This window comes from Podarcis gaigeae (assembly GCF_964106915.1).
Source record: "Podarcis gaigeae genome assembly, chromosome: 6".
Classification (NCBI taxonomy): domain Eukaryota; kingdom Metazoa; phylum Chordata; class Lepidosauria; order Squamata; family Lacertidae; genus Podarcis; species Podarcis gaigeae.
The window spans coordinates 47,231,073-47,244,227 of NC_139682.1; the positions used below are offsets into that span (position 1 = coordinate 47,231,073).

The following is a 13,155-nucleotide window of genomic DNA, read 5'->3' on the forward strand; positions in this document are numbered from 1 at the left end:
CCATTGTACAAGAGGAAAGCCTTCTGATGATGTAACATGGTACTTTGTACTACCAGATTTTAGAAGACATCTGAAGGCAGCCCTGTTTAGGGAAGCTTTTAATGTTTAATAGGTTATTGTATTTTAATGTTCCATTGGAAGCCGCCCAGCATGGCTGGGAAACCCAGCCAGATGGGCGGGGTATAAATACATCATCATCATCATCATTATTATTATTATTTACATGTAAGATGGCTTACATGGATTTAAGTTCATGGAAGGCTATCAATAGCTACTAGTCATGATAGCTGCATGTTGCTTTCAAGACCAGAGGCAGCGTGTCTCTGAATACTAATTGCTGGGGAAACACAGTCGGGGAGGCTGGCCATTGCCCTCATGATTGGTTTGCAGACTTCCCAAAGGCATCTGGTTGGCCACTGTAAGAAAGCAGGATTTTTGACAAAGCAGGTCTTTGGTTTGATCCAAGAGAGCTCTTCCTTTGTGCTTACAGAGCTTTATATAGTTGGCACTTGAGGAAACAAATATCCTATCTGCCAAAAATCCCATGCCAAGAAAGCCTGATTTGTTAAACTACCCAAACAAGCAGATTTGCATAATTTATTCAGCTTCTATTGGAATGTATCCAAAATGGCAAGGATCCAGGACTGGTCAAAAAGGTATTTGAAACAGGTTGACCCTTTTCCATTTGCTGTGTGGGCTTCCCCGTTTTCTCTCACTGCAAACTACAGAATGACATAGATTTTATTGAAGGCACAAGGGGAAAGTGTCATTAACTGTAGGTAAGAAGCACCCGGCCCAGACCTGTTTTGTTGTAGAGGTTTTGGAAGAATTTCTGGTTGTAGATGCGAGCCACGCCGCTGATCTCGGCCACCTCCACCTCAGCCCTGCTGTGATGATTAATGAAGTTGGTGGTGATGCCAATGGCCAGTTTCCCACGGGTCTCCTTCCGCTTAAAGCCTGGAGATAAACACACAAAGAGAGCTAGTCCTGAAGGAAAGGGAAGGGTTGGCAGTTTGTGAAAGGACTAGGTAAAGGATAGAAGAACAGAACATGGGGCCTGTTCCCTCATCTGAAATATGGTAACACCCCAAAAGTGTCCAGACTAGCCACTCTATTTCTAGTAGTGGAGTAGCAAACGCCAAGCCCCAGCTCCATTGAATATCATGATCTCTGAAGAGTTGCATGGGATTTACCAGCTCTCAAGGTGACACCATGAGGAATTCTGATTGAACGTTGCGAGAAAGCTCAGCACCATGGCAGGACGCCAATTGTATTCATCTATTATGATCTGAAATGCTAGCAGCATTTCACAAAAGCCGAATGGGGTCTCTCTGTTTGGGGAATTGTTGGTAGGGCTTGAAAAATACTGCAGCACTCCTATAAAGGTGTGGGAAATGAAAGGAGAGGGGCAAGGAAATGCTGGAGTGGAGTGGCAGGTCAGCTCTGAAAATGGTCTGGGCAAGCCCCAGTAAAAGCTGCCACCAGAGCCAGCTTCCTGGTGCCAAAGCGTCTACAGAGAATGTTCCCTCTCCCTTTGCTTTTCATCTCCTCTCCTGCCCCAAGGCAAGATGCCTTTCAGATTTTTTTATAACCCAAGCTATTATCAATGGTTGGCGTTGTGGTAGGCTGGGCAGCTGCTCTTGCCGACGCACCTAAAGGCCTCTTGAGGAGCCCTTGATTTGGTATTGAGGGAGATCAGGAGAAGCAGACCAGATGAAAGCAAAACCTTAAGTCGGGGGGGGAAAATGTCCAGTAGCACCTTAGAGACCAACTAAGTTTGTTCTGGGTATAAGCTTTTGTGTGCATGCACATGAAAGCTTATACCCAGAACAAACTTAGTTGGTCTCTAAGGGCTACTGGACATTATTTATTTATTTATTTCTACTGCGTCAGAGCAACACGGCTACCCACCTGAATCCAAAACCTTAAGTGTCAAACTCATGGTCTCTAGGTCAACTCCCCAACTGACAAAATGAAAAACATTTAAACACACTCAAAAAGAGGCAATTTCAGTTTACTCTACTTCACTCAGCTTGCAGATTCCAGGGCAAATATTAATTCTGTACAAACATTTCCCCAAACAACCAAAAATATAGGAAGCAGGGCTCCCCTGAATTCTGAGTGTCATAAAAGCTGAGGTTTGGGGAAGTGTCTACCATCCCCAAAATCTGCAATAATGCTTTGGCCTTTCACTTGGCTAAGCACCATATCTACAAACTGGACTGCATCTGCATTGAGTTGCCCTGTTTGTTCCTAGAAAACTTGTAGCTTTGCCCTTTATTCTATCTGCTGGAGGTGCTCAGTACAGGGGAAGGGGAGAACCTGATCATCACAAGGCCAGAGGCCCAAGTTTCCTCCAGTGTTGAGGAGAGATGTGATTAGAGGCCTAAGGAGCAGTTGATAAGACACTGAGAGCATAAAAAAACCCAAAAATAAAATCCTCCCACAACCTTAACCAGAGGCGTTAAAGGGCTGCTTACCTTCTGGCACAAACCTGCCACCGCCGGCAGAGATGAGGACGTCAAATTCACACTGGTTCAGGAGACACGAAGGAGGATGTAGGATGGCTCTCCAGCCACTGACTGTAATAACAGAGGATGGAATCATCAGGATCCCTGCTGCAAAGACCGCCAAATCCACCAGACCCTTCCCCAGACTTGCATGTTTATAAAGAAAGCAGGAAGAAAGCAGGAGAAGCTGCAGGTCTCAAAAACAACCCAATCCTGTCTTGGAATGTGTTAAGGGCACCATAATGTCCTGGTCTGAAACTCAAAAACTGCATTTGTTCACAATTTTGGATATGGGATTGCCTTTGTGGAGGGACCTGTAGCCAACAGGACACCCATGAACATGTAACAGCTTGACCAAGACGTGCCTCAGAGCCATGCGCTGTGAGAGACCATGATCATTTTTTTGGCAGGGTGTGTCTGATGGCTTGGTTTCTTTCTGGTTCTGCTTCTATGGCAAAGTAAGGGGGAAATGGACATTTGAAAGTGGAGGCAGAACAGAAAAGAAACTCATCCATGAAACAGTTTTTCACTGTGATGTCCTGAGCTACCTTCTCACCTGCAGAAACAAGGGGTGTGGGAGGGGTGTGGATTGGTGCATTGCCCTTAAGGACTCCAAAGGCTTGAGACTTTTGTCGTTCTTACCTTGTCCATCTGAATTTGCTGCAGGTGGAACGAGCCCCTTAAACTGCACATTGATGTGAACCTGAACCCCCAAGAGTAAGGCAACTTTCAGCAGGATCAGCTGCAGCTGACGGATGCCTGCAAGATGGAGAAGGAGAGGATTAGCAGAGCTGGCCCAATTAAACAAACAAACAAGCCCATCTGTGCCCATTTCAAAGTTGCCCTCAGGCAAGCACTGCCTTAAACCCCAGCTCCACCTTCCAGCCACCTCTTCTTCCAATTTCAGAAAGAAGTCTGTTCCATGATTTCCCTGTAAGTGAAAGCAAAGCCCAAACGACAGGAATGATCATTAAAGTCAGCTAATTCCTCTGCCACACCGGCAGAGTTTGACTGATTTATTTACTTACACAATGTATTACCGTATTTTTTGCGCTATAGGACGCACATTTTCCCCTCCAAAAACTGAGGGGAAATGTGTGTGCGTCCTATGGAGCGAATGCAGGCTCCTTGGCTTCAGCGATAGCAACGCTAAGCCTCCGAAGCGCATAGGGAGCACTCCCTCCGTACTCCAAAGGCTTCATGTTGCTTTCGCTGAAGCCTGGAGAGCCAGAGGCGTTGGTGCGCACCGACCCCTCTCGCTCTCCAGGCTTCAGGGATAGCCGCGCGCAGCCCCTCCAGCAGGGAGAAGCTGCACGGGGCTATGGCTTCTTTAGCCCCCCACAGCTTCTCCCAGGAGGGAGAGGTTGCATGGGGCTAAAGAGGAAGCCAAAGTAGCCAGTGGGATCCATCCCGCTGGCTGCCTTGGCATGTGACATAGCCGCGCGCAGCCCCTCCTGCAGGGAGAGGTTACGCACATCCTGTACGCTGCTCTTTGGGGCTGGGGGGGAAATAAGATTTTTTCCCTTGATTTCCCCCCCTAAAAACTGGGTGTGCCCTATGGTCCGGTGTGCCCTATGGAGCGAAAAATACGGTAATTTATTTGATACACTGATCCAATGCTGTTCTTTCTGAATTGGTACCACCTTGATGTACAGTTACTTTCTTGAGATGTACAGTTTAATTTGGGTACCCATTGCAGTTCCCTCAGTGAAACACAATCCTCCTTATGAGACACACCATAGAATCGTCGAGCTGGAAGAGACCATGGGGGTCAACTAGTCCAACCCCCTGCAATGCAGGAATCTTTTTGCTCCATATGGGGCTCAAACTCACAACCCTGAGATTAAAGCCTCATGTTCCATCGACTGAGCTATCTAGTAAGAACCAATTCCTGAGAATGCCCTTTCAAAAGCAGAAATGCTACATTTTGCAGTAAATGTTCAGTTTACATAGGGATGCTGGACCTTTAAATGCACTTTTAAATGGCTTTTTCAGTAAACACTTTCTAGACAAAGCCATTTAGTTAGTTAGTTAGTTAGTTAGTTAGTTAGTTAGTTAGTTAATTAGTTAGTTAGTTTTATTCTTATTCTTATTCTTATTCTTATTCTTATTCCAACCTACCCACTCCCACCACTACTAGCTCCCATTAGCTGGTAATGCTGGTTTCTCGCCACTGTTCCATAATGTTGAAGATCCTTTCCCTGCCCTGGTCCATTCTGCATTACTTACTGATGTGATCCAAGGATCCTGTGCAGAAGTGGCCATAGAATTTCTTTGCTCCCAGAGCCCGCAGGTCTTGGATGCTGAAAGGCCAAAGGTGCAGCACATTGTTCCGGGAAAAGGAGTCTCTCTTCTCCACCACCACCACGTGGGCTCCAAGGAAGGCCAGTTCAATCGCCGAGCGGAGGCCGCAAGGGCCTGCCCCAATAATCAGGCACTGGAAAAAGAATTATCACCGGGTGGTAAGTTTATAAAATGGTGCCATAAAGGAGACAGTGCTCACACTTGGAAGCTGCCGTGGCCGCAGCCTCTGGAGCGGGCAGGTAACATATAATCCATAAGAGTGACTGTGAGCTTGGCATTGTGTCAAAAGAGCAGGCGGACAGAATGCTGCTTTTCAGAGGCAAAGGAAGACCCAGGAGCCTCTGCAGCAGGCATGTCCAAAGTCCAACTCAGGGGACTAATCCGGCCTGCCAGTTGGTTTAATCTGGCCCCTGTAGCAGCTTACCCGTATTTTTCGCTCTATAACATGCACCCGACCATAACACGCACATAGTTTTTAGAGGAGGAAAATCTGTAGGCATGCCACCCGTAGGCATTCCCTCCATAACACGCACAGACATTTCCCCTTACTTTTTAGGAGGAAAAAAGTGAGTGTTATGGTGCAAAAAATACGGTACTTCCTGAGTGACCTAAAAAAAGGTTAACAACTTTGGTCAACCCTCACGGCCCTTCACTTCATCAAATCTGGCCCTCTTTGAAAAAAGTTTGGACACCACTGCTCTGCAGTTAACTGTGTTTTTTTTGCCATTACCATGGTCTTGTCCCCTCACTACTATAAATGCCTTCTTCAGGGATTTTTTTTTCTCAAAAAAACCCTGTTTTAGCATGGAACTTAAGTATGGTAAACACACACAGAGTGACTTGTCTCAGTCTCCTTCAGCAAAGCAGCCGTTCAATCACATGAGTGGACAGTCAGAATTTGAATCATGCTTTGTTGCAACAGATCCAGCCATGCGGGAAGTTCTTAAACATCCACCAAGATTTTTTGCAACAGATGTTTACACTCTAAACCACCTAAGGCCCGATGCTGCCCATCTTGCCTGTACACCCCAACAAGTCACTGCAGATCCAAACATTATTTTTGCAGAGCATTCCGAGATCTGCTACATACTTCTGAGCCCTACTCTCAGAGCGTACATTTAAGGCTTATCTTGGCAATCACCTCAAGCTGAACTGCTTAGCCTTTGTTCAAAGGCAGTTGGAATCCGTATATGGGGTTGGAAGGAAGGCAGCCCTTGCTCCATAGAGCAGAAACTCACAGACCAGCACCAAGCATCCTTGGGAAGCTGCCAAAGGTCAACCCCATTCCTGCCAGTGGTCCCCCCCCCCCACTTAAAAAGAAATTCAGCCTGATGCTCCTAGCCGAGTCTAGCCACAAAATGGCAATCTCCCATAAGATGGCATAGCTCTGTTCCAGGACAGGGCATTGTGGGAAATTCAATCAGCCATCCCTAGCTGCCCAGCAAAGGCTCAGAGAGATTTTCAGGACACCTTCCTTGCCATCCAGTGCTTTGTGCTGCCACTAAGTAAGCCCAGCAAGGCCCTCCAGAGTTCCCTTTGTCTCCAGTTCTCTCAAACCTAGAGCCAGCCCTGGACAGAGTACAGAGTCACAAAGCAACACGGAGCCAAGAGTCATTCATCATCAGCGGCGATGTTCACACAACCACAGTCCAGATAGTTCAGCACTTCACATTCCCAAAGCTCCACAAGCTCAGCAAAGAGTCACGTTTTCCCAGCAACAACCTGTTGCTGCTTAAGTGCTAGGAAGATGTTAAGTGTTTCTGAAACAGAAGCTCACTCCCAAGGGAATGCAACTAGGAAACAATACAAAGTACCAAAATCCTGTAGGCTCTTCTGTCCCGTGGTTACTTGGCCATATGATTTAGCACAAAAGTAGGGCATTTAATCCCCCTGCAACACATTCTTACATGCGGTAACAGTTGGAGTCTCGACCGCAAGGGCTCCCTGCATTTCTCACATGGCTGGATTGTCAATTATATTAGGCATCCCTGGGTGTGATGTTAAGCAGGGAAGGTGGTTTTCCTGAGCTACAGGGTTTCATGGACAGAATCTTTTAACAGCCACTCAGAGCTCCTTTGGGAGGGAGAGTGGGATAGAAATTTAATAAAGAAAATTAATATATATATAAAGGAATGGCTTCTCTTTCTTTCCTTTCCTTCAGGTTTCACAATTCCAAGTGTTTACATATTTTGAAAGATTTTCACAACACTGGTCTTTCTCAATTTTTCCTTTTAATTTTAATTGACATTTTGTTGTTTTGAGGTTTTACGGAGAAAAAATACTGCATCATCTCCATTTGCTTATGTGCTGTGTGATGATTGGTTTGTTGGTGACGATGCAATTAAATCTTGATTTTAATGCATAAAGCGAACTTTGGAAGGGTTCTTCAGGAACACAACTTCCTACACCATTATCAGTGTGAGTTATCTTTTAGAATAACAGGAACACAACAGACGATCTACTTCTATAAGTTAAGAACTAGGAAGTAATGATAAAACATTGTAGCAATGCACGTAGGGGTAGGCAGAACTAATGTTTACATTACATATAGCAACAAATCAGGAATTGGAGCTAGAGGTACAGCAACCACAGAATACGAAAAATAACCCAGATACGATCATCTGTACTGCTGAAGTTTAGCACACATTTAAGAAATAGGCCTGCTTCAGCATCTGGGAAACACGGGAAGATGGTCCTTGGTATTGACCACCAGTGGACGGGCCTAGAATGTTCAGCATATCATGTGATGACCATCAAGTAGACAATGGTTGCAGATCCTTCAGCCCATGGACCAAACCTGGTCCACCAGGTGTTCCTATTTGGCCCACATGGTAATTTTTCTAAAACCACTTGCACCTGCCCCACATCTGATGTCATTTGTGAGGCAGGTAGAGACACGGATGCAAAAAGCAGAACTGAACTCCTGGCACATCAGCTGAAGCATTGAGAGTTCAGTCCTCCTTTGTGTAGCATCTCCCCCAGTGGGCAAATGTTGACAGGTGGGCAGCACAAATGACCTGTCAAAAGTTGGCCGCTCAGAATGGTGGAGATAAAGATGTGGCCCGCCAGGCCGAAAAGGTTCCCCCAACCCTGAGGTAGGCTATTCTCTGCAGCACAGCAACCGCAGTTCTGCCACCTTACCTTGGTGTTGGTGCATGCTGTCCCCTGATCATAGTCTTTGTGCCCAGCCTTCTTGTCTAGCTTGGTCCACAAAGCTTTGGCACTCCAGTAGTTGAGACGAGACTTGAGTTTGTGATAGAACTGGAGCTGGCCAGTATGCTCCAGTCCCAGGTGTCTGCAAAGCGCCTCAAAACTTCCCAGCACCTCTTTGCACTGCTTGGCATGGAGAAAAGTGTCAAAGAGCGAATGAGACAGATTGGACTGCTCCCCATTCTGCTGGCTCATCCTCCTGGGAACTCAGGGGCAAAGAAGAAGCCTGGAAAAGAAAGAAAGCAACAGGTGAGCATCAACAGCTCCTTTGGCATTGCAAGGCAACACAAGACATAACTCCTTGCTTCCAGCTGCTCCCCCTTGGGAGATGAAGGGGAATGCAACATACTTATCTGTTTACACCCATATGCAGCCTTATACATAGGTCCTGTTCAGAAGAGCTGTGTCTGAACTCAAGACATGCTCAAGCTTAGACATGAGAGCAAATGCATGCAGTATGAGCAGATGCAGAAGTCTGAAAGCAATGTATCTTGTCTGAGCTATTCCAGGGGTGGGAGAACTCTTTGGCATGGCAGGCCAGATCTTTATCTTCCCATACCCCATGGCCCATGGCCCAGCTTAATAGATGCAAGAGAAACAGCGAGCACACCAGCTGATTGACAAGTGGGCGTGATATGGGGGAAATGGCCCCATGGGGCCAGACTGGACCCCTGCCTAGCCAAGATTGGATCACGGCCTAGAAGTTCCCCACCCCTGAGTTATAACACCACCACTACTTCTAGTGTCTAGAGGTCAGATGTTAACTGTGATAGGTATATACAGACTTATCAAATCCCCCCAAAAATATTTACGTATTTGAAAAGCCCCAAGTCATATTTAGCACAGAAAATGGAAAGAGCATAAAGACATATGCTTATTCCCAGTTAGGGTGCACATTTTGCCCTCAGCAGCATTAGGAAAAATCCAAGCTCTACCTCCAAGCAAAGGTCTGTCTCCTTTCACAGACAAGGCCAACAGTCAGTGTGAAAATGTTGCACACCATGGTTGACTCATGCATGTCGGGCCCAGAGAAATAGCTGGGAAGTTATCCGAAGTGGAAAAACACCACTTCCTTTTCCCCTCAGTCCATTTGCATCCCACCCGCGAAGTCTGGACCACAGAGTATGCATGAAAAGTCTTAATTCAGGTTTGCTTTGTGCTAAACAGCAGATCTACAGAAGACTAGAGGTTACACAAGATTCGGCTGCTCTTTGACTTTCTTAATCAATATTAATTCTGGAATGCAAGATATACAGACTTTAGCAAAGAACGCAGGAACACAAAAGACTCTAGCAAACAAGGAAAGTGATGAAGTGATTAATCTGCACATGTGTACTGATTTTCAAGAAAGTAGTCTATATATTTCTAACAAGAATGTTATGGGCAGTTGATATACTTGTCCCGCTGCAGCCTATTCATATTCAGGAGGAGGAGGAGTGATGTGTTTACCTGCTGTCAATGATACAGCTGTAATTTGGAAGCACTACAAAGCAGCCTGCACATTTCTCTAACCGCAGCCCTAAGTTTCCTAACACAGTGACTTGCTCGGCGTTCTGTGCTAATTTCCCCCAGCTTCGTGGTTAGCAACTTCCTGTGCACCCACTCAACCACATTTGTTGCTAAATAAGACTGACACAGGCTGGGGAAATTCCTTGCAGTGTCTAAAGAGAAAGGTGACTTCTTTCTGGTTTGCAGAAGCCAATGTGCACACACGTCTCTCTCTCTCTCTCTCTCTCTCTATATATATATAATCGTTTACTAACCATGGAGAAAGAGCTATTTCCTTCTTGCCTTCTGCACACAGAAAGGATAATAAAACAGTTGACTGGTGTAACTTCTGCTAATGACGTTTCTTTCAAGTGCTTTGCATATATATCTTCAGGCATGCATTGCATGGAGAAAGTTGTCTTTCATTGAAATCAGTCAGCTTTCCTTGCCTAGAATGCTGACTTCTTAGCACCAGGGCATTAATTTATTTTTTTTACTTAATGCAGCTGTGAAGTCATTGGGCAGCCAATTTGATCAAGGAAGTTTTGGTGCAGGTGTTTAATCCATCTGCCCCATGTTTTCCTGATTGAACTTGCCCTCCCCAAGATGCCTATTTGCTGTGTGTGTGCGATACAGGAACCTGTATCATGCCAGTATTTTTCTCTGAATAGAAGAAATAGCAAGTGTGTGTGTGTGTGTGCGCGTGTGTACATATACACACATCTGTGTGAGAGCAATTTAGATCAGGCAAACAGTGCAGGGATAAGAAGTTAAAAATATTCACCTCTGTGCTTCTTCCCTAATCAAATTAGCACTCACATATTCCATGGCTGCATTTAGTTAAACATTAAACATTGCAGCTCTCATGCCATAGAAGATGGTGAACTCTCATTAGCTAAAGGTTTTTAAGCAGAGGCTGGGCAATTACCTATCAGTGGTGGTGTGGCAGTGGATGCCCTGCTCCATTTGTGAGTCCTTCCAACTCTAAAATAGTTTTTTCTAATATAGGTTCCATCTTGTACAAACATCTTTATGCTCAGTGTTAACAGCTGAGCTGTACAAAGACTCTGGGCTTGAAAGCTATGTCCACTACAGAGTTTGTAACATTTTTGTTGGTCCTTAGAATGATGTGGATTTTGGAATATTTCTTGTGAACCAACATGGCTCCCTTTGCCTTTTTCACAGATCTCCAGAGTTGCCCCACATGAACCGAAAAATGGGGAGGTTGGTTGGTGGCATCATAGCACTCAGCCAGAACAAACCCAGTGTGATTTCTCATGGTATGACAAAGAAAACATCAGGCACATGTCCTCTTTCTGGATTTCTTGGATAAATATAGGAAGGAAATAATTTGATTTAGTGCAAAAAAATTCCCCCACATGAGATGCACAGGCCTCTCCCCAGAGAGGACATGCAAGAGTTACCCTTTACCACACATTACCCTGGGGTGTATGGGGTGTTGGGCGTAGTATGCCATGAGGTGGGAGGGCACATAATGCTCCCTCTAGGGTAGCTTGTCCACCTTTGGTCCTCACCCTGCACTCAGCTCTGATCTGTGACTCCTAGAAGCTGTCAGCATGCAACAGTGACCACATCCCAGGAAACGGCTTCAACTGGCCAGCTAAACCAGATGAGGGTAGCCGATGGGTCTCAAACCCTCTGTGAGTTAGGGATTTCCCCTGCATGTGAAGAAAGGCTTCAGTGGATTGAGTGGACGAGACCAATAGTGGGTCCAACAGTCAAGAAGGCGGTTTCTGCATGTGCTGTAGGGTGCAGGTGGGACTCGTCAACCAGGCAAGGTAGCCCAACTAGGAGAAGGAAGACTCTGATCTTAAACCTCTGCTGCCTTGAGGGATATATTTGGAAGAAGACAAGACTAAGGAGTAAACCCTACACAGATTTGGAGTGGAGTTCCTAAGGCATTTGGATGGCGCCTTGTACACTTCCTTCCGGCAATTCCTGCAGCCAAGCTGGTGCCAAACATATTGCTCTGCTTTCCTCTGGACCGTATCAGCAAGGCAGGGTGTGTGTGTGTGTGTGTGTGTGTGTGTGTTGTCTTCTGGGCATCCCAGGACCTACACACTGCCCAGGCTTTAGTGCTGTTAATGTAGTGGTTTGACCTCACCCCTAAAGGCGCACTTCATTGTCCCTTGAGACAAACGAATACCAACGCTGGACACGCACACATACAAAGCAAGTGCATTTCACTGACACTTCCTGATTATATGCAAATGTTTGCACAGTTTGTCAAGCATGCTGTTTGTCATGGGAACCACTTTTACAAATCTCCAGTGTGTCACATGGTTATTCCCTCAAAATGAGGGGGCGAGGGAGGAATATTACATCATTCCTACCTTCCTTCCTTCCCACTTCCTCTGTTCTCTATCTTCCAGACATGAGATACACTGGGGTCTGGCAACCCAATGAGTTCCTCTCTTTCAATCATTTTCTTCTGGCAGGAGTTATGCTCTGGCTATGGTTGGGGAGGAGGATTTGAATATATAATATTGAAAAGTGCTCTGTGCTGCAAGATTTACTCAGAAGTACACCCAGTGGTATTTACTGCTGGAAAAGTATGCATGAGGGTACAGGCTAACCCTAGAAGCAACAAAAAAATATAGATTTTTTAAAAATGCTAACCGTTACATTTCAGACATTTGGGATTAATAAGCCTATGCTGACATCAACCAGAACTGGAAGCTGTTTGTTATACAGTGAACACAAAGGACAATGGCAACCAAGACTATAATCCCTCCCCATCTATGATTAAGTCCTCCTCATTCCCCAGTGAGGGTCATGTAAGGCAGGAAACTGTCTGGGTACATTTGACTTGTAAATTAAACAGGGGGGTGGGTGGGTATGGAGGAACCAACAGTGCCAAGTATTAGTAAACAGGATATTAGCCAGGAGACTCGCTATCTAAGGAAGTCTTTGAGGGCTGTTTCAATGGCCTCTCCTTTCAGTCCTTGAAACTTAAAGATTAAGTATCTTCTGACACTTGCAATTTGAAAGCATACGTCTCACATTTTGAACACTTGGTGATCCAGACTCCAACCTCCATGCAATAAATTTCTCTGACTGTGGGAAAAAAACACCCACCAAAATTTTGAAACAAAATTGTGAAACGAGCTACCTTGTTAGTGAAAACACACAATGGAAGTTACCTTAAAGACAAAGAAATATTTTACGGCATAAACTTTTGTGAAGATTTCAGTAAAGCCTGTTTTCCTCAAGACTTTGAATCATGACAAACTATATGCTGCCCAGGCTTAATCAGTAATTGTCTTTGCCAGTTGTTTGAACAGCATATAGGACCCTTTCCCAGAGACTCTTTCCCAAGGTTTTAACTCAGGGAAATATTTGAGATACACACAAAAACTTTTATTGAAAGATATCTGGTTGCATTTAATGGAGTCATCCTGTTAGCGCAAGGACCTCCTCCTATGCAATAGGGATTCTTGTTCCACTCCACTACCTGTGCAACCCATCCCACCAGTGCAAAAAAATGTCTTTTTAGAGGGGCGCATGAGTTGCATAAGGAGAGGAGAGGAGAGGAAGTACTATTGCACAGGTGAAAATTCTTGCGCTAACTTTGTTGGCTACATCCCATCCCCGGACCCCAAGATCACCATCTTGAGGTCCT

General features: G+C 45.4%; 1 protein-coding gene across 6 annotated transcripts in view; it reads right to left on the minus strand.

Moving 5' to 3' along the window:
* MICAL1 (microtubule associated monooxygenase, calponin and LIM domain containing 1) overlaps window positions 1–13,155 on the minus strand; it is a 47,446-nt gene that overhangs the window by 21,079 nt on the left and 13,212 nt on the right. For all 6 annotated transcript variants that reach the window (XR_014565770.1, XM_083744930.1, XM_083744928.1 and 3 more), the window contains 5 exons: window positions 7,956–8,250; window positions 4,740–4,947; window positions 3,153–3,269; window positions 2,481–2,582; window positions 802–957 (listed from right to left, as the gene is read on the minus strand). Coding sequence is in view for 5 of the 6 variants with exons in the window: in XM_083744930.1 (XP_083601056.1) it covers window positions 802–957; window positions 2,481–2,582; window positions 3,153–3,269; window positions 4,740–4,947; window positions 7,956–8,219 (847 nt within the window). In the remaining variant the exon portion in view is untranslated. The remainder of the gene's footprint in view (window positions 1–801; window positions 958–2,480; window positions 2,583–3,152; window positions 3,270–4,739; window positions 4,948–7,955; window positions 8,251–13,155) is intronic.